The 17,562-nt window shown below is 51.0% G+C and overlaps 1 protein-coding gene across 1 annotated transcript in view; it reads right to left on the minus strand.

The window, feature by feature from the left end:
• myo15b (myosin XVB) overlaps positions 1 to 16,606 on the minus strand; it is a 33,689-nt gene extending 17,083 nt beyond the window's left edge. The window contains 27 exon segments of the mRNA XM_067245166.1: positions 157 to 213; positions 3,757 to 3,859; positions 4,090 to 4,177; positions 4,180 to 4,264; positions 4,359 to 4,473; positions 4,690 to 4,759; positions 4,762 to 4,813; positions 4,959 to 5,004; positions 5,285 to 5,433; positions 5,566 to 5,643; positions 6,369 to 6,494; positions 6,620 to 6,751; positions 6,976 to 7,071; positions 7,380 to 7,503; positions 7,710 to 7,768; positions 8,621 to 8,734; positions 8,843 to 9,004; positions 9,134 to 9,247; positions 10,073 to 10,136; positions 10,567 to 10,670; positions 11,013 to 11,106; positions 11,242 to 11,316; positions 11,413 to 11,522; positions 11,687 to 11,750; positions 11,842 to 11,906; positions 13,200 to 13,376; positions 13,745 to 16,606. Coding sequence (XP_067101267.1) covers positions 157 to 213; positions 3,757 to 3,859; positions 4,090 to 4,177; positions 4,180 to 4,264; positions 4,359 to 4,473; positions 4,690 to 4,759; positions 4,762 to 4,813; positions 4,959 to 5,004; positions 5,285 to 5,433; positions 5,566 to 5,643; positions 6,369 to 6,494; positions 6,620 to 6,751; positions 6,976 to 7,071; positions 7,380 to 7,503; positions 7,710 to 7,768; positions 8,621 to 8,734; positions 8,843 to 9,004; positions 9,134 to 9,247; positions 10,073 to 10,136; positions 10,567 to 10,670; positions 11,013 to 11,106; positions 11,242 to 11,316; positions 11,413 to 11,522; positions 11,687 to 11,750; positions 11,842 to 11,906; positions 13,200 to 13,376; positions 13,745 to 16,606 — 5,385 coding nt within the window.
• Between the last annotated feature and the right edge of the window lie 956 nt (positions 16,607 to 17,562).

Genomic DNA, 17,562 nt, shown 5'->3' on the forward strand with positions numbered 1-17,562 from the left:
AAAAGTACAGAGAATTTTCAATTGGGTTGATTATGTAGAATGAACAAAAACGGTTATGTTGTATGAATATGGTTCTGTTGTATGAAGAAGGTTCGTTGAGAACATGGGTCTACTTCCTGGTTCTGTTGCCAGGTTCTGTTTCCTGGTCCTGCTCACCTGCTGCACTGCGTAGTCTGGCTGAGAGCTCCGCTGGATCTCTAACATTCCCACATCCTGGAACACACACAGGGATTAACCACTCTGGATTAAATACACCGGGATTAACCACTCGGGGATTAACCACACCGGATTAACCACACTGAATGAACCATTCAGGGAATAACCATACAGAGATGAACCACACAGATATGAAATATATTAGAGATTAAGGAGGAAGACATATTTTACGGCTGTAGAAGGCCAAAATCAGCTATTAAACCAAACGACTAAACTGTCATTTAGCAAAGAGAGGGGTTTGAAGTTGTGTGTGTCTGTGGTGAAGGATGTCTCCTGTACCATTCCTGCTGGGGATGAGGGCTTCTTGGAGACAGGATCAAACTTGTTCCTCTCCTTTTTTCCTGTAAAACCAACAAACAAACAAACAAATCCACAAGTTAACAGAATATCAGTAACCTCACCATCATGACCTCACCTGGACCTCAGGTGATGATGTGAACCAATCACAGCTCGATCAGGAATACAGAACAATGCTGAAAGAAGTGGCCTGACAACCTCATACACAAGACATCATTTTATGTTTTGGGGTATGTATGTATGTATGTGTGTGTGTGTGTGTGTGTGTGTGTGTGTGTGTATGTGGATATGTGTATGTACGCTTGTCTTTCTCCCTACCTGACCAGGTGTGTTTGAGAGCCCAGAGGCATGAACACTAAACACACCAGGAGTCTTGAGTCTTACAGTCCTATTCTTAGAACCTCTCTCACTGTTATATACCCTGCCGCGCCCATCTACCATCGACACCACCTCCTTCGATCTCTAGCCCCCGCCCACTCCTCCCTCTGCCCTTGGCCCCGCCCATAACAAGAACATGGAGAAAACGTTGATCAGGCCTGTTTACAGCTGGTGACTGATAGAGAGGAAGCTGATGGGTGACTGGCCCATCACACTGCCCGGTTCATGCGTGGTGTTCGGGTGGGTAACAAAGAGTGTGGGCTTCAGATCCACTCACACCCAAGCCCATATTTTGACACGCACACACACGGATTTCGTCACAGACAAACAAAGGCGCATGTACACAAACACACGCATGCACACCCGTATGCATATTCCACTCCCACACAGATACGCATTTTCCCTTTTACAGCTGAACTGCTGGGAGCTGACCTCTCTCTTTCCTCCCTCCCTCCCTACCTCTCTCTATCAGCTTAATGACAGTAACAGCGTTCACAGTCCAACTCCAATAAAAACAGTGACACAGCGTATGTGGAATCCAATGGCCGACACAACAGCACCAACATACACAGGAGGAGATGTACATAGGAGTGAAATACTTTGTGTGGGATGAAGACCTACTGGAAGGCACGGATCAACGAGCAAGCCGGAGAAGGAAGGAAGGAAGGAAGGAAGGAAGGAAGGAGAGATGGAAGAGACGATAAGTTCCCAGGTAAACGGAGTGGAGATGTTCAGCAAGCACCTATCTCCCTGTCAGTGAAACCTAACACCGGCAGTCTCTCCTCTCCTCACCTCACCTCTCCTCCCCTGCACTCCTCTCCTCCCCACCTCTGACTGTCACCTGATAGCAGACAAATAACCCTCCAATAGAAGGGAGGAGAGGAGAGGACAGGAGAAGAGAGAAGAGAGGAGTAGAGGAGAGGAGCGGAGAAGAGAACAGAAGAGAAGAGAGGAGAGGAGCGGAGAAGAGAGGAGCAGAGAAGAGGAGAGAGGAGAGGAAAGAGGAGAGAAGCCGAGTTCTGTACCAGTCAGGACGGTAGCAGCTTACCTGTTCAGCAGCAGAACACTTCCCGACAGAGAGAAAGACCGACTGACTCTCACCTCAGTCACCGAGGCTGAAGTCCAAGAGAGGAGCGTAGCAGGAGGACGGTGTGTGTGCACGCGCGTGCGAGCGTGTGGGTAGGCCTGTGCTGTTGTGTTTCAGTAGGCACCTGCGTGTGTGTGTGTTTTCCTGTGTGTGTTCCTGTGTGTGTGTGTGTGTGTGTGTTGTGTGTATGTTCCTGTGCATCAGATTCAGGATCACACAGTACGGGCGTGCAGTGGTAAGAAAGAGAGTGTAATTGGATGGGAGGAGGTCAGCTGGTCTGAAATATTTAGAGGACAGGAGGAACGTCCTGCGTGTGCTGACGCTGGCGGAGAGAGGGAGGAGCTGTGCGCATGGTTAAACATTCACCTCAGCCTTTTACACCCTGGTTCAATTACTGGAAACACAAAACATCACGACTAATCCTGATCTGCCTTTTCTATGTTCTCTGAGAGAAAGGAGAGAGAGAGAGAGAGAGAGAGAGAGAGAGAGAGAGAGAGAGAGAGAGAGAGAGAGAGAGAGAGAGAGGAGAGAGAGAGAGAGAGAGAGATAGAGACAGAGAGAGAGACAAGGAGAGAGAGACAGTGAGAAAGACAGAGAGGGAGCAGATGGATATAACTTAACCTCTTGTCCAAGACAGGCATAGATGTGTTGTTAGAATTTAAAAGTAAGGACGTTAACTTCTTTCTTACATACACACCCAGGTCACAACATTCCACGTATGTTCACCAATCGAACAAAGGCATCATGTTGCATCATCAAGACATTGCGCTCTTTGTTTACAGTGAAGGCCAAAGGTCACATCAGCCTGATCAGCCAGCCGTGTTAGAGAACCGCCGGCCAAATTTGATTCCCACAGCGATATCCACTTAAAAAACATTTCCTCTTATTCCATCACGGATAGCCCTTTACATGTTTCAAATGTAATACCGGTATATATATTTTTATATCAGTCTGTCCTTGGTATTTTATGATGTTTGTGAGCCCCTCACTGAAGACATGTCCTTTCAGTACGTGAGAGACAATCAAGTTCAGAGAGTTTGAAAAAGACTACAACTCCCGAGCAGAAGGGACTGGAAAGTGTGGACTCAGCTGTGACCGTAGTTGATATCAAACTGAGCGATAGCTTGCTATCTAGGTAATATTACACATATCTGCACCTGGGTTAAACTGCTGGGTTCAACCAGGAAGTTCTCCAGGGTAAATACACTCAAGCTTTAACACAGCAAAGAATATTCATTATTCTAAGAGGCAGGGGGGTGAGGTGAGAGGAGAGGGTCATAGGTTTGTTTTCTAATGGGGGTGGGACTGCTTTTTTTCAATAATAAGTATGAGGCCAATAAATATAATTATTTTCATAAAAAGTGTTTTGCCGTTATCAATGCAACCCACGCCCCTGGGGGAGGTGGAGGGGGGTGATGAGATAAGGGAGGGTGTGTCGGGGAGGAGGAGGGGTTTGATTCTCCATTACGTCACAGCTTCTTCCAGGGTGGGGTTGTGCAATAGAAAGGATTCAGGAAGGGATTTACAGCCCTCTCTATAAAGATGCAAACACTACGTTGCGACGCAACCTGACAGTAAGTTTGTTGTTGTGTGTTTTGGGCTTCCTATGTGTGTGTGTGTACGTGCGTGTGTGTTGGATGTGTGTGTGAATGCGTGTGTGTGTGCAGATGCATGATGTGCGTGCGTGTGTACAGTTTGTGTGTGTGTGTGAGTGAGTGAGTGAGTGAGTGAATGTACAGCATGTGTGTGTGTGTGTGTGTGTGTGTCTGTGTGTTCACCTTTCTCCTAATCCTCCACTGTCTCCTCTTGATGGTGTTCCTGGTGATCATCATGGTTGCCCAGAACTGAGTGAAGGACTGCTTCAGGCGCTTGTAGTGCTTCCTGCAACAGGACAGAGGACGCCGGTCACTCTCACTAACCCCAAGGGAGCAGGATGACAATCACGTGTCCATTCAGCGCACGCTTTCATCCACAGTGACAGAACACCCCTCCCCCCCCCTCCCTCCCTCCCTCCCCCCCCCTCCCTCCCTCCCTCCCTCCCTCCCTCCCTCCCTCCCTCCCTCCCTCCCCCCCCCCTCCCTCCCTTCCTCCCCCCTCCCCTCCCCCCTCACCTGGCCTGGTGTCCCCGTATGTGGCTCTGGATGACGATGGCCTTCTGTTTGAAGAACCTGAAGTTGCGTCGGCAGATGAACCCTCGATGTTCCTCTGGATGGTGACTGCTGCCCAGGTCTGAGTGCTGCTCCACTTGTCCTCCACGCGCTGGTACAGGACCTCCTTCAGGAACACCTGACACACACACACACACACACATGAAGACACACACACAGAAGAAGACATGCACCCACATACAAAGACACATGCACACATGACACACAGATACCTTGGTGAGGCCCAGTTGATAGTGCCAGTCCTCCGCCCCCAGAGTGCTGAGCAGAGCCACAGTCAGCTCTCTGTCTGAGGCCTCGGCAGGTCTCTCAGCCAGGAGAACCCCATACCTGTGGAGGGGGAAGGAGGGAGGGACGGGAAGGGGTGAGAGAGGAGAAAGAAAGCTAGTGCTGCACAGGAATACGGATTGTAACACACACACTCTCTCTCTCTCTCTCTCTCTCTCTCTCTCTCTCTCTCTCTCTCTCTCTCTCTCTCTCTCTCTCTCTCTCTCTCTCTCACACACACACACACACAGTCTTTTTCTCTCTCACACCACACCACACCTCTCCATGAAGAAGGCATAGGGTATGCGGACAGGAAAGCCTTCCTTTCTGATGTGGATGGTCTCCAGTATCCAGCATGCCGCAGCTGCGCCGACACATAGTCCACGTCAAAGATCCCAGGAAGCTGTCACCACACAGACAGGATGTGAGGTCATAGAGCGTGCCTTTGACTGAGATCAAGAGACCACAGGTTCACATCCCCCCTGTATGTTGCGTTGGATAGTGTCTGCTAAATGAACACATCATTATCATTCTTATAACATCCCCACCTTTACATAGTTCGGCTTGATACATCGGATGAAGGTGGTCTTACATCTGAAGGAGAGGAGAGGAGAGGAGAGGAGAGGAGAAGGAGAGGAGAGGAGAGGAGAAGGAGAGGGAAGGAGAAGAGAGGAGAAGAGAGAGAGAGGGAGGAGAGGAGAGGGGAGGATAGGGAGTGGGAAGGAGAGGAGAGGAGAGGAGAGGGAAGGAGAGGGAAGGAGAGGAGAGGAAAGGAGAGTGAGAGGGAGAGGGAAGGAGAGGGAGAGGAGATATTAGTCATAAGATCTTTACACAGCGTAACACCAGGTCCTTGTTAGCATGTGGTGTTCCCTACCTCTCCAGGCGAGTGGTGAGCTCAGTCAGGGACTGCTGGAAGTGGGCGGCGACAGTGGAGGGCTGCTGGCGGTGGCCCCTCCCCCTGCAGCCCAGCTCCTTCTGCTGCACATAGCCGTCCTGGACCTTCCGGAACAGCCCCGACACCATCTGACACACACACACACACATAAACACACACGTGCATGCACACACACACATATACACAAATGATCAGATGGTCACTATATTGGGAAAAAGGGGGTTGTGGGTGTGGCCAGAGAGGGCCAAGGAGCCAATCACCTTCAGCCTGCTGCATGCGAACAGCTCCAGCACCTCGGTCCTGAAGTGGTCATGGTTCTTATTCAGGAAGTTGTGTACCTGCACCAGAACACACCAGGGAGGGTCTGTCAATGGTAATAACGGTAAACTAGTATGGTGTTATGTTATGGTGGTGTTATTGTACCTGGTACATGGTGTTACCTGGTATGGTGGTGTTATTGTACCTGGTACATGGTGTTACCTGGTATGGTGGTGTTATTGTACCTGGTACATGGTGTTACCTGGTATGGTGGTGTTATTGTACCTGGTACATGGTGTTACCTGGTATGGTGGTGTTATTGTACCTGGTACATGGTGTTACCTGGTATGGTGGTGTTATTGTAGCTGGTACATGGTGTTACCTGTTATGGTGGTGTTATTGTACCTGGTACATGGTGTTACCTGGTATGGTGGTGTTATTGTACCTGGTACATGGTGTTACCTGGTATGGTGGTGTTATTGTAGCTGGTACATTGTGTTACCTGGTATGGTGGTGTTATTGTACCTGGTACATGGTGTTACCTGGTATGGTGGTGTTATTGTAGCTGGTACATTGTGTTACCTGGTATGGTGGTGTTATTGTAGCTGGTACATTGTGTTACCTGGTATGGTGGTGTTATTGTACCTGGTACATGGTGTTACCTGGTATGGTGGTGTTATTGTAGCTGGTACATCGTGTTACCTGGTATGGTGGTGTTATTGTAGCTGGTACATGGTGTTACCTGGTATGGTGGTGTTATTGTACCTGGTACATGGTGTTACCTGGTATGGTGGTGTTATTGTACCTGGTAGGTGACAGCCCCAGCATAGTGGTAGATGGTGAAAACTGGCAAAGGAATCTTGGGCTTGTTATAGTAGGGGCTGTTTCCGTGGTGATAGTGGCACTTCTGGAGGAAGGTGTGGTCAGTGGCCTGGGGACAGTGAGAACAAGACGATCAAAGTGTGTGTGTGTGAGTCTAGATGTGTGAGTGTGTGTGTGTGTGCATTTACGTGAGTGTTTGTTTGTGTGTGTTTGCATACGTGTGTGTGTGTGTACCTGAGGGAGGCAGGTCTGGTCGTCCAGGATACGGAGGATGCCGTGGGGTCTGGAGGAAATGAGGTCCAGGCAGGAGTGAAAGTTCTGGAGCACCATGGGGTACCACTGGATCTGCTCTGCACTGTAATCCTCCTGGAGCACACACACACATGGACAGACGCAAACACACACACACACATGAACATGAATGCACACACAGAAATGCGCACACAAACACACACACACACAAAAGCACATTAACACAAACACGCATGTACACACACACACACACACACATACAAAAGGTGGTCCTCAATCATATTACCTCCACAAGTCACCTGTGGACATGTGACCTTTGACCTCTGGGTATCACTAACCTGTTCCTGGGAGACCACAGCCTTGTTGACAAAGTGTTGCAGCTGCTCGTTGGCAAAGTTGATGCACAGCTGCTCAAAGCTGTTCACCCCCAGGTCCTAGAGAGAGACAGGGACACTTTCATCGGTATGTCTCTTTATAACTTGTTCATGTTGTTGGCACTGGAGAAGAGACAGAGAGGCTATGGCTCAGTGGCATTGGACTGTAGAACAAGAAGCTAAGTAGTTACAGCCCTTTGACTGCAAATCAAGAGGTCACAGGTTCAAATTTGTACTATGTGTCTCTTTGGGTAAAAGTGTCTGAACCCCCCGCCTAAAACAAAAGACAAAAAGAAAAAAATGAAGAGAGTCGGTCCTTTCTAAAAGTGACAGATTGTTTGTTTACAGGTGATTGGCGCCCACCTCACCTCAAATCCATAGATGTCCAATATGCCCACGGTGCTGTCCATCTCTGCTGGGCTCAGCCAATCATTGATCTGCTCCAGCAACCAATCAAACAGCACGGAGTACAGGGCCTTGGCTATGGCATCTCTGGCGGGCGGGCGGGGGAGGGTGGGGGGGGGGGCAGGGTTATTGAGAGGAGAGAATGGGACGGAGAGATGGAGAGAGGAAGAAAAACGAGAGCGAGAAAGGAAGAATGAGAAGAGAAAGAACTCAATGAAGAACAAACCTCATTCAACTCTGGCCCAAATGGAGAACTGTCTCCTTACCCCATACCCCACAGCTCAGGTATCTACCTGGATTCAATGGCACTTTCCACAGACAGGGGGCAGTAGATCCTGTCATAGGTGGTTTCCTATAAAAGAGTGGAACACAGGACATTCAGTAGCAGACTGTAGACTGGGTGTCACTAACCCTGATTCGTCAAAGTGTAGACTGGTCAGGTCGGACCCTGTGAGAGACAGACTGACCGTGACTCTGTGAGGGATGTCAGACTGACCGTGACTCTGTGAGAGACAGACTGACCGTGACTCTGTGAGGGATGTCAGACTGACCGTGACTCTGTGAGAGATGTCAGACTGACCGTGACTCTGTGAGAGATGTCAGACTGACTGTGACTCTGTGAGGGATGTCAGACTGACCGTGACTCTGTGAGAGATGTCAGACTGACTGTGACTCTGTGAGGGATGTCAGACTGACCGTGACTCTGTGAGGGATTTCAGACTGACCGTGACTCTGTGAGGGATGTCAGACTGACCGTGACTCTGTGAGGGATGTCAGACTGACCGTGACTCTGTGAGGGATTTCAGACTGACCGTGACTCTGTGAGGGATGTCAGACTGACCGTGACTCTGTGAGGGATGTCAGACTGACTGTGACTCTGTGAGAGACAGACTGACCGTGACTCTGTGAGGGATGTCAGACTGACCGTGACTCTGTGAGAGATGTCAGACTGACCGTGACTCTGTGAGGGATGTTAGACTGACCGTGACTGTGAGGGATGTCAGACTGACTGTGACTCTGTGAGAGACAGACTGACCGTGACTCTGTGAGGGATGTCAGACTGACCGTGACTCTGTGAGAGATGTCAGACTGACCGTGACTCTGTGAGGGATATCAGACTGACCGTGACTCTGTGAGAGACAGACTGACCATGACTCTGTGAGAGACAGACTGACCATGACTCTGTGAGAGATGTCAGACTGACCGTGACTCTGTGAGTGATGACAGTCTGCAGAGCGTCTGGGGAGATCTGGAGCAGGGAGCCCACTCTCCTGGCCTCCGCTTCACTGAAGATACGAGCCACCTCAAACGACTCGCTCTGCACACACACACACACATACTTCACATGAACAAAAACACTTTAAGCTAAGATCTCCATACATGCACTCACACACACACACTCACACACACACACTCACACACACACCTCGTAGGAGCTGAAGCAGATGTTGCCCAGCTGTAGGATGGAGGAGAGGATGGCCCACACGGTGGAGATCTGGTCGCCGTGGAGACCGATGGTCTCGAAACACTGTACCAGCAACAGGAAGTCCTGCTTGTCCTGTTTCCCCTTCAGCTCGCACGCCCCCCCCTGAGAGACAACGTACGTAAACCACGCTTCTTTTCTAATATCTTATTACAGTACATAAGTGTATACAGTTAGTATATGTGCGTGCATGTGTGTGTGTGTGTGTGTGTGTGCGTGTGTGTGTGTGTGTACCTGGTTGAGGTAACAGTAGGTCTCGGCTCCCTGCAGATAGAGCTCCTGCTTGTCCCAGTCATTCATCCCAGCCAGTAGTTCATAGAAGACATGGTAGTTCCTCTCTTCAGTGGCCTGCGGAGACGTAGCCATGACATCAGAACGTGGACCACACAGATGTGGACCCACTGTAGCTGTGCCACATAGACTCTCCAGTCATTAGGAACACACTTAGTGCCTGACTGGTGTTGGGAAAATCAAAACGAATCATACAATGTTCACCAAAACCAACAATACCAAACTAAAACTCCATCAAACTAAAACCAAACTCTAATACATTGAAACAAACTTAAATAAAAACGATATTCATCCAGGGGAATGCCCTGGCAACACATTTCTATGCAGAGGTAGGCAGGTAGCTAACAATTTCAAACCTCCAGTTATTGCAAGGCTTGACTTTTCTTGATGTTTACTGAACAATTCTTGTTGTGAAATGGAAAATACAATGATTGGAAGTATACATAAGTACACAAACACATTACTGATATGTATACATACAATGTATGACCAGGCCAGTTACATAATTAGTGTGTGATGCTACTGATAAATTAAATAATCCAAACTAAATACAATGTGGCATATTATCAAAGGCACATGAAAACACAGCTTAATGCATGTTTAACAAGAAAACAACTACAACACCATGAGTTCAACTTGGCGTCTTGATGTTAACTGGGTCAATTACCCAATGTTATGTACATGTTAAGTACCAAAAGAATCCACTAGGTGGCAGTGTACATAATACAACAAAATGTAAATAACCTAAAGAAAGTCACGGTTTCAACTCGAAAACAAATAGGAAACTATGAAAAGGGAAGGAACACAAACTAACTAAAACAATACACCATCAAACTAAAACAATATTCTAAGACATTGAAACAAGCAACAATGCAGCCTCACCTGGAAAACAACTCTGGACTTTTCTAGAAGGTACTGGGACAAGGACGTTCCCACGACAACCCCACTGTGGACCAGTCAGAGACAGAAACAGGGAAGACTGAGTGCTGGACTCCAACCATCCTCAGCTCCACACAGGGAAGGAGGGAGAGGAGGAGAGGTGAACAACAGAGGAGAGAGGGGGAGCAGGGCTGAGGAAGGAGAGAGAAAGGAGGAGAGGTGAAGAGAAAAAGAACAGAGGAGAGAGGGGGAGCAGGGCTGAGGAAGGAGAGAGAGAGGAGGAGAGGTGAAGAGAAAAATAACAGAGGAGAGAGGGGGAGCAGGGCTGAGGAAGGAGAGAGAGAGGAGGAGAGGTGAAGAGGAGAAGAACAGAGGAGAGAGGGGGAGAAAGGAGAGAGAGAGAGAGAGAGAGAGAGAGAGAGAGAGAGAGAGAGAGAGAGAGAGAGAGAGAGAGAGAGAGAGAGAGAATGGGAAGAAGCAGAAGGATGTGGACTCACTGGAGGATGTGGATGTGGAGGTACTTGCCGAAGCGGCTGGAGTTGTTGTTGAGGATGGTCTTGGCGTTCCCAAAGCTGTCCAGGATGGGCAGAACGTCCATGGGCTGCCGGAGGGAGGCGGAGGGAGAGATGGAGGAGTGGGGAAGGGAGATAGAGAACAAGAGAGGAGTTCATATCATTGAATGTCACTTTGAACATCGAATCAGATGTAATAATTGATGTCATAATACTATAATGTGACTCGAGCTGTGTCAGGTCATGTGACTCGAGCTGTCTCAGGTCATGTGACTCGAGCTGTCTCAGGTGTGACTCTGTCTGTGCTGTGACTCTACCTGTCTCAGGTGTGACTCTGTCTGTGCTGTGACTCTACCTGTCTCAGGTGTGACTCTGTCTGTGCTGTGACTCTACCTGTCTCAGGTGTGACTCTGTCTGTGCTGTGACTCTACCTGTCTCAGGTTGTCGTTCCTGCCCTCGTACATGGAGCTCAGGTAGTGCACCATCAGCTTGGTGGCCTCCGTCTTCCCTGAACCACTCTGCCCACTGCACACACACACGCACGCGCACACGTGACGTTTTACATACATAGAACATAGTTATTAACCAGACTCTTAGACCCTCAGACCCTTAAACCTACAGCCGGGCACCAGACCCGTGGGCCCGGGGCTACCAGCCTACCTGATGACGATGCATTGCTCCTGGGCGGAGGTCTGGGAGGAGCTGAAGGCTGCATCCACAATTGCATAAACGTGTCTGTAAGATGAACACACACCACACTGTCAATATGTTTGCAACTGTGTAGTACTGTGTAGTACTGTGTAGTACTGTGGGGTACTATGTTGTACTCACGGAGGGTTGCGCTGCTGCCCCTTGGCCTGGTACTGCTGTCTCAGCTCCTCAGTGTAGATGCTCAGAGGCTTGAAGGGGTTCACAGAGAGCAGCATGTTCCCTATGTACGTCTGGGAGGAAGAGGAGGAGGAGCAGGTGGAGGAGGAAGGAGGAGGAGGAGGAGGAGGAGGAGGAGGAGGAGGAGGGAGCTATTCAACACAGCAAGACTCTGAGGTTATATTAGTTTATGTTGACAACAGACTCAGTTGTGTTCAGGGGTGTGCGTGTGTCTTACGTATATACAGTCTCGGTGAAATCTCTTCTTCAAGTTCAGTAGCACAGCACTCTCACACACTTCCCTGCAAACAAAGATGGATGTCAGATATTGTGTGTGTGTGTGTGTGTGAATGTGTGTGTGTGAATGTGCGTTTTTGTGTGTGTCGTACTCACGCCAGCTGGGACAGATCCTCCACCTCATCCACCTCCACAGCCTGATCACTACCGGGCATTACCACCTGGGAAAAGACACACACACATACACACATACAGGACACACACATGCAGGGCACAAACAGGACACACACACATACAGGACACACACATACACACAGGATTCATGCACACACGCATGCACACACACAAACAAGACACACACATACACACAGGACACACACATACAGTACACAGACAGACATATGCACACACACACACACAAATACACACACCTTAGCCTGGTCACATCCACAACCAGCAACAGCAGCCTCCAATCCCAGCACCAGAACCTTCCCTACCTTTCCTCTCCCAGAATCCTGTCGACCATCTTACAACATAGTCTCAGTGGGACTAGTTAGAGTGCTGCTACACAACTACCCCTGTCCCACAGCCAAACTCGTGCTCATAACACCAGACTTCCTGATGCAGGTAACCAATACAGCTGTAAGCATCTCTGTGTCAGCTGATACACCGGACTGCCGGCCTGCTCTATTGTACCACTCGTACACACACTGCAGATGAATAAACCATCAACGGTGTCTTTGTTGTGGGTTCTACTCAATAAACAGGACGTAGCGTCTCAGAGCTGGGTTGAATGTGTGTCGATCTGCTGAACCCCACTCAATGTCCAGGTACTGATGGGCGACCTGTGTGCTACAGTATCTATACTGAGGAAGCCTGATTGGCTAACGCTCTGCTACAGTATCTATGCTGAGGAGGCCTGATTGGCTAACGCTCTGCTACAGTATCTATACTGAGGAGGCCTGATTGGCTAACGCTCTGCTACAGTATCTATACTGAGGAGGCCTGATTGGATAACGCTCTGCCACAGTATCTATACCGAGGAGGCCTGATTGGCTAACGCTCTGCTACAGTATCTATACTGAGGAGGCCTGATTGGCTAACGCTCTGCTACAGTATCTATACTGAGGAGGCCTGATTGGCTAACGCTCTGCTACAGTATCTATACTGAGGAGGCCTGATTGGCTAACGCTCTGCTACAGTATCTATACTGAGGAGGGCTACCTGAATGCCAGAGCATCGACTGTATACTGAGGTGAGGATAAACTAACACTGAAGGAGGGAGGGTCATAGTCAACCAAGCAAAGTTAAGCACTGCAACCCAGATGTCATATAAAACATAACAATTCTAGGCTGAATATGAAGTTTTTTTTATACCACAGTATCCTTGGTTAGGTATAAACAGAGCATTTTGAAATAAATTGAAAACAGAAGGTAGGAATAGTAGAAACAAACAGAAAAAGGAGGATCTGACTACAAAACCGTCATTGTGAAAACAAAATGGCCGCCATTACCTGGGTGTGGCAGAGCCGGCTCTCCAGCATGTTCTGTGCGGGGTCCTCGGACTCCCAGGGCCCCCGGCCGTTGTGTGCAGGTACCGTGTGGGCCTGGCCCCCATCCTCATACACCGTCCACTTGGTCAACTTCTCCACTGTCTGGTGGGGCAGCAGGTTCTCTGCCCGCAGCCAGTCCTGCAGGAACACAGTCAAAATGTGTTGACGTGGCCGTTAGAGCTGTGTGGGTTTGTTTAGAAGTAACTGTTAGAGCTGGATAGATTAGTTTAACAATAAATGTTATAGCTGGGTGAGATCGTTTAGTAGTAACTGAGCAGCAACACCTCTCAAGCAAATGTGAAGTCTAATAGCAGTTGCATTTGTTTTAAAACATGTATCATGTTATATAAAAATATGGGACTTGAATAGTATGCATATATATATATATACTGTCTCAAATAAATAACATAGTTTATTGTACCACTAAACACACATGCCACCCATAAGGTACAGTGATATCAAATCATTGTGCAATACGAGATATAATATCATAGTATCCTCCATACCTGGGGGTCTCCGCTCATGCGTGTAGTCCCAGCCCAGTGCACCTCTGGTGGGCCAACAGTGTGCAAGCCCCCCTCCCCCATCAGATGGGCCACCTCCCGGTCCACCTCCTCCTCATAAAACGACCCCACCCCCAACACCCCCCTGGCAGGCTCCACTGGGGCAGGGGGAGTTCCCTCCCTGGGGGGCCTGGAGCCCCCGGCCTCCCTCTCTGGGGCTGGCGTGGGCCCTCCCCCAGAGAGGGGCCTGGAGGCGGACAGCTTGGCGAGGTTGATCTGGGAGGAGCCCAGCTTGGCCCTGGCTGCCTGGAGGACACTGACGCCATCTTGGCCAGCCAGCGCTGCCTTCCTCTTCTTCTCCTCCGCCGACTCCCCGGCTCCTGGTCCTCCTGACGGGCTGGCGTTGGACCCCCCGGATCGCTCCGCTTCTCCCCCTCCTCCCCCTCCCCCTCCTCCCTCCTTCTTGATGGACTTGAGGAGGCTGAGGTCCGGTTTGACGGGAAGCACCAGCCGGGCTCCAGGCCTGGGAGGTTTGGGTTCAGAGGTCACGGTGCTCGCTGTGCCATGGCTGGGTCCGGACGGGCCGGAGGAGGAGGGGGAGGGGCCGGCCGGGGGCCCAGCGAGGCTAGGCAGGCCTGCTTTGGCCTTTCCCAGCTTGTTCATCCTGGGAAGCACGATGGCATACTTGGCCCTGTCCTCCACCTCGCTCTCCCCAGCCGGAGGAGGCTCGTTCTCGGCCTCCCCCTGCCTCCCCTGGGCCTGGGCGCCCTCCCTCTCCTGGGCTCTCTTCTCCCCAGAGGAGCTGGTCCTCGCCCGGGCTAGGCTGGTCCGGCTCCCTGGCCTTGGAGCCGTGCGGGGCCGGAGCAGGCTGCGCTTGGACCCTGAGGTGTCGTCCTCCTGCTTCAGAACTCGGAGCGACAGCCAATGGGTGAGGCCGATGGCCCTGGTGATGGCGGACATCTTGGTCCTCAGGGTGATGCCTCCTCCGGGCACCTTCTTGCGGATCCACCCAGACATCCTCCGCAGTGTCGTCGCACTCTTCCTCCTGGCCGCCAGGCGCTCCTTTGCCTTTGAGGTCACGGCAGGGTCGACCGGCTCAGGGTCGGCCCTCGCTGGGTCTTCGTCCGACCTGGACAGCATCTTACTGGTCCGATACCTCACGGACGCCATCTTGACCCTCCCTAGAACAAGCCCGATGTTCTGTGTGCGCTTGGCTCCCTCTTCCTTCATGCCCTCCCCCTCTCCTCCTCCACCTCCTCCATTCTTTTGCTCTTCTTTCACAACTTCCTGTTCCTCCGTGACCTGATTGGTCTTCAGGTTTTTTCCTTTTGCCTTGAGTAGCATCATGCGCGATGGCCCTTTCAGGGTTTTGGTCGAGGTTGAGGCGGCTGCTTCCTTCTCCTCTTCCTCCTCCTCTTCTTCCTCCTTTGTTGGCGGAGCATTCTTTCCTTTCAGAGTTTTGTTGGGAAGCTTGAGGATGGACTTCCTATCCTTCATCGTGCCTTTCTTGCTGAGGGACGGCTCTTTCGGAGGCTCGGCCTCGGCCTCGGCCTCAGCCTCTGCCCCGTCTCCAGCCTCGCACTTGGCCTCAGCGGGACCGGATTTCTTGTCATCTTTTTTTTTCGCCTTCTTGTCCGCCTTCTTGTTCGCCTTCTTGTTCGCCTTCTCGTCCGCCTTCTTGTCCGCCTTCTTCTTGGCCTTCTCCTCTTTCGTTGGCTTCTGTTTCTCCTCCTTGGTGGCCGCCTGTTTTTTCTTGAACATCTTGGATTTCAGCCCCCCCTCCGAGGGACTGGAGCCTCTGGGAGTCTGTGAGAGCGCTCGGTCTGCTCTGCCTCTGGACCTCCTCCCTCTCGTTATCTCCTCTTCTCCACTTCCATCGCTAGAGATACCCTCGGGCTCCTTTGCTTCCTTATTGCCCTTTTTCTCTTGCTCCTTTTCTTTCTCCTTTCCTTTCTCTTCCTCCCTCTCTTTCTTCGTCCCCTTTTCTTTGTCCCTCTCCTCCTTTTCCTCCGGCTCCGCGTTCGCGTCCTCTTCCTCCTCCTCTTCTTCTTCGCTGGTGGTGACAGGCTCCTCCTGGGGTCCTCCTCTGGTCTTCACCTCCTCCGAGAGCCCTCCCTCCAGCTCATCCTGTGTGTCCTGTCCCTCTGAGTCTCTCTCCGAGTCTGACACCTCACCCTCCTCCTCCTCACCCTCCTTCTCGCCCTCCTCCTCTTCGCTGCCTCTCCCGCTCCCCTCTGTCTTCACCGGCGCCTGGTTACACACAGGCTCCTCCTCCTTCTCATCTTCACTCTCCTCCTCATCGCTCTCCTCCACTGAGCTCTCTCCCTCGCTCTCCTCCTCCTCCTCCTCCTCCTCTGTCACCCCACCCTCTGTGCTGTTGCCAGGTTCGGCAGCCGGTGTGGCGACCTTCCCTGGCTGTGCCGCGGCTGCCCTCGATCCGAGTTTGCTTGCCGTTGACGTTCTGCCGTTACGTACGACCCCCTTTGCTGTCACACCATCGCCAGTGGTCTCTCTCTGAGGCGATGTTCGTCGGCCATTTTGAACGTTGCCGTTCGCAGGTCTCCTCTTCCCCGTCTCCTCCTGCGGCTCCTTCCCCTTCTTCTCTTTAACTTCCTCTTGTTTCCCCTTCCCCTTGCCATTGACCTCTTCCTTCCTCTTCTTTTCTCCAGGCGGCGGGTGCCCCTTCCCCCCTCTCTTCCCGTTGGTGACGGCAGGTGGGGGTGATATGGGGGGTGGGGGTGATCTAGGGGGCGATTTGGGGGCCTTCTTTCCTCCTCTCCTCTGTTGAGGGCTCTCCTCTTTCTGTTTCTTCACCGGCTCAGGCTTCGGTTTGCTGCCTCGGGCTTGGGACTTGACAGGAGACATGACGCCGGTGCCGTCTGCCTGTGTCGGGTCATGAGAACCCCAAAGTGAGCTGAAACGTGTGACAAAAGCACAAAGGGTTTCGACGCTTCATTTCATAACAGGTTCACCATGAGTTTTTGTTTGTTTTGTTTGTAATGTGTGTGGAGGTCCATGTCAGTGCGAAAGAAAACAGGGAACACCCTTACATTTATCTTTTCAATACAGCGGTGAATCGAACACGACTTGGCAACCACTTACTACTTAAGGGGATGAGGGTTGTGATGGCGACGTGTCTGTCAAGCCCAGCTAGAGCAGGTCCAGGTGTCAGTCATCACCAGGACAGGGTTACACACCTGTCAACACACACCCCTGACCTCCATGTCGCCGCCGCACACCACACAAACACAAAACACTACATCTGAAAAACGTTGGATGTTTGATTTCATCAACCGATGTTCTGAATCGATCTGCGTTGGCTCAAACTCCAACTGAAGCAATCCCACAAACCGCGACAGCGAGGGCTCTGACTGTTCCGTTCATCACAACCACACGATGTAAACACATGCAGGATGGTTCAGCCCTCCTCCCCCCCCCCCCCCTCCTGTGAGTGCTCATTCGAGCCAGCCGCCTACACAGCACAACTATCTCTAGCTATCTCTTTATCATCTAAATGTTGTCACGCTGCTATAGTGTGTGTGTGTGCTCTCTGCAGGAGTTCAGCAGGGTGATATAGCTTACCTGGCTTCTCAGGTGTGATCCCCCGCATGCTGGGGGTCTGGAAAGTGTCCGTGCTTGTCCTGCAGACCCGGTGTCATTGACCCACACACACATGCTTAGAGAGATTTGGGGTAGACCCCCCCTCCCCACACACACCCACTCACAAATAATACAAAGGCCTCCCCACACACACATGCACAGAACACCAACCCACAAATATGACAAAGGCCTAAACAGAGACACACACACAACCACACACA

This window comes from Osmerus mordax, chromosome 10, assembly GCF_038355195.1.
Source record: "Osmerus mordax isolate fOsmMor3 chromosome 10, fOsmMor3.pri, whole genome shotgun sequence".
Classification (NCBI taxonomy): Eukaryota; Metazoa; Chordata; class Actinopteri; order Osmeriformes; family Osmeridae; genus Osmerus; species Osmerus mordax.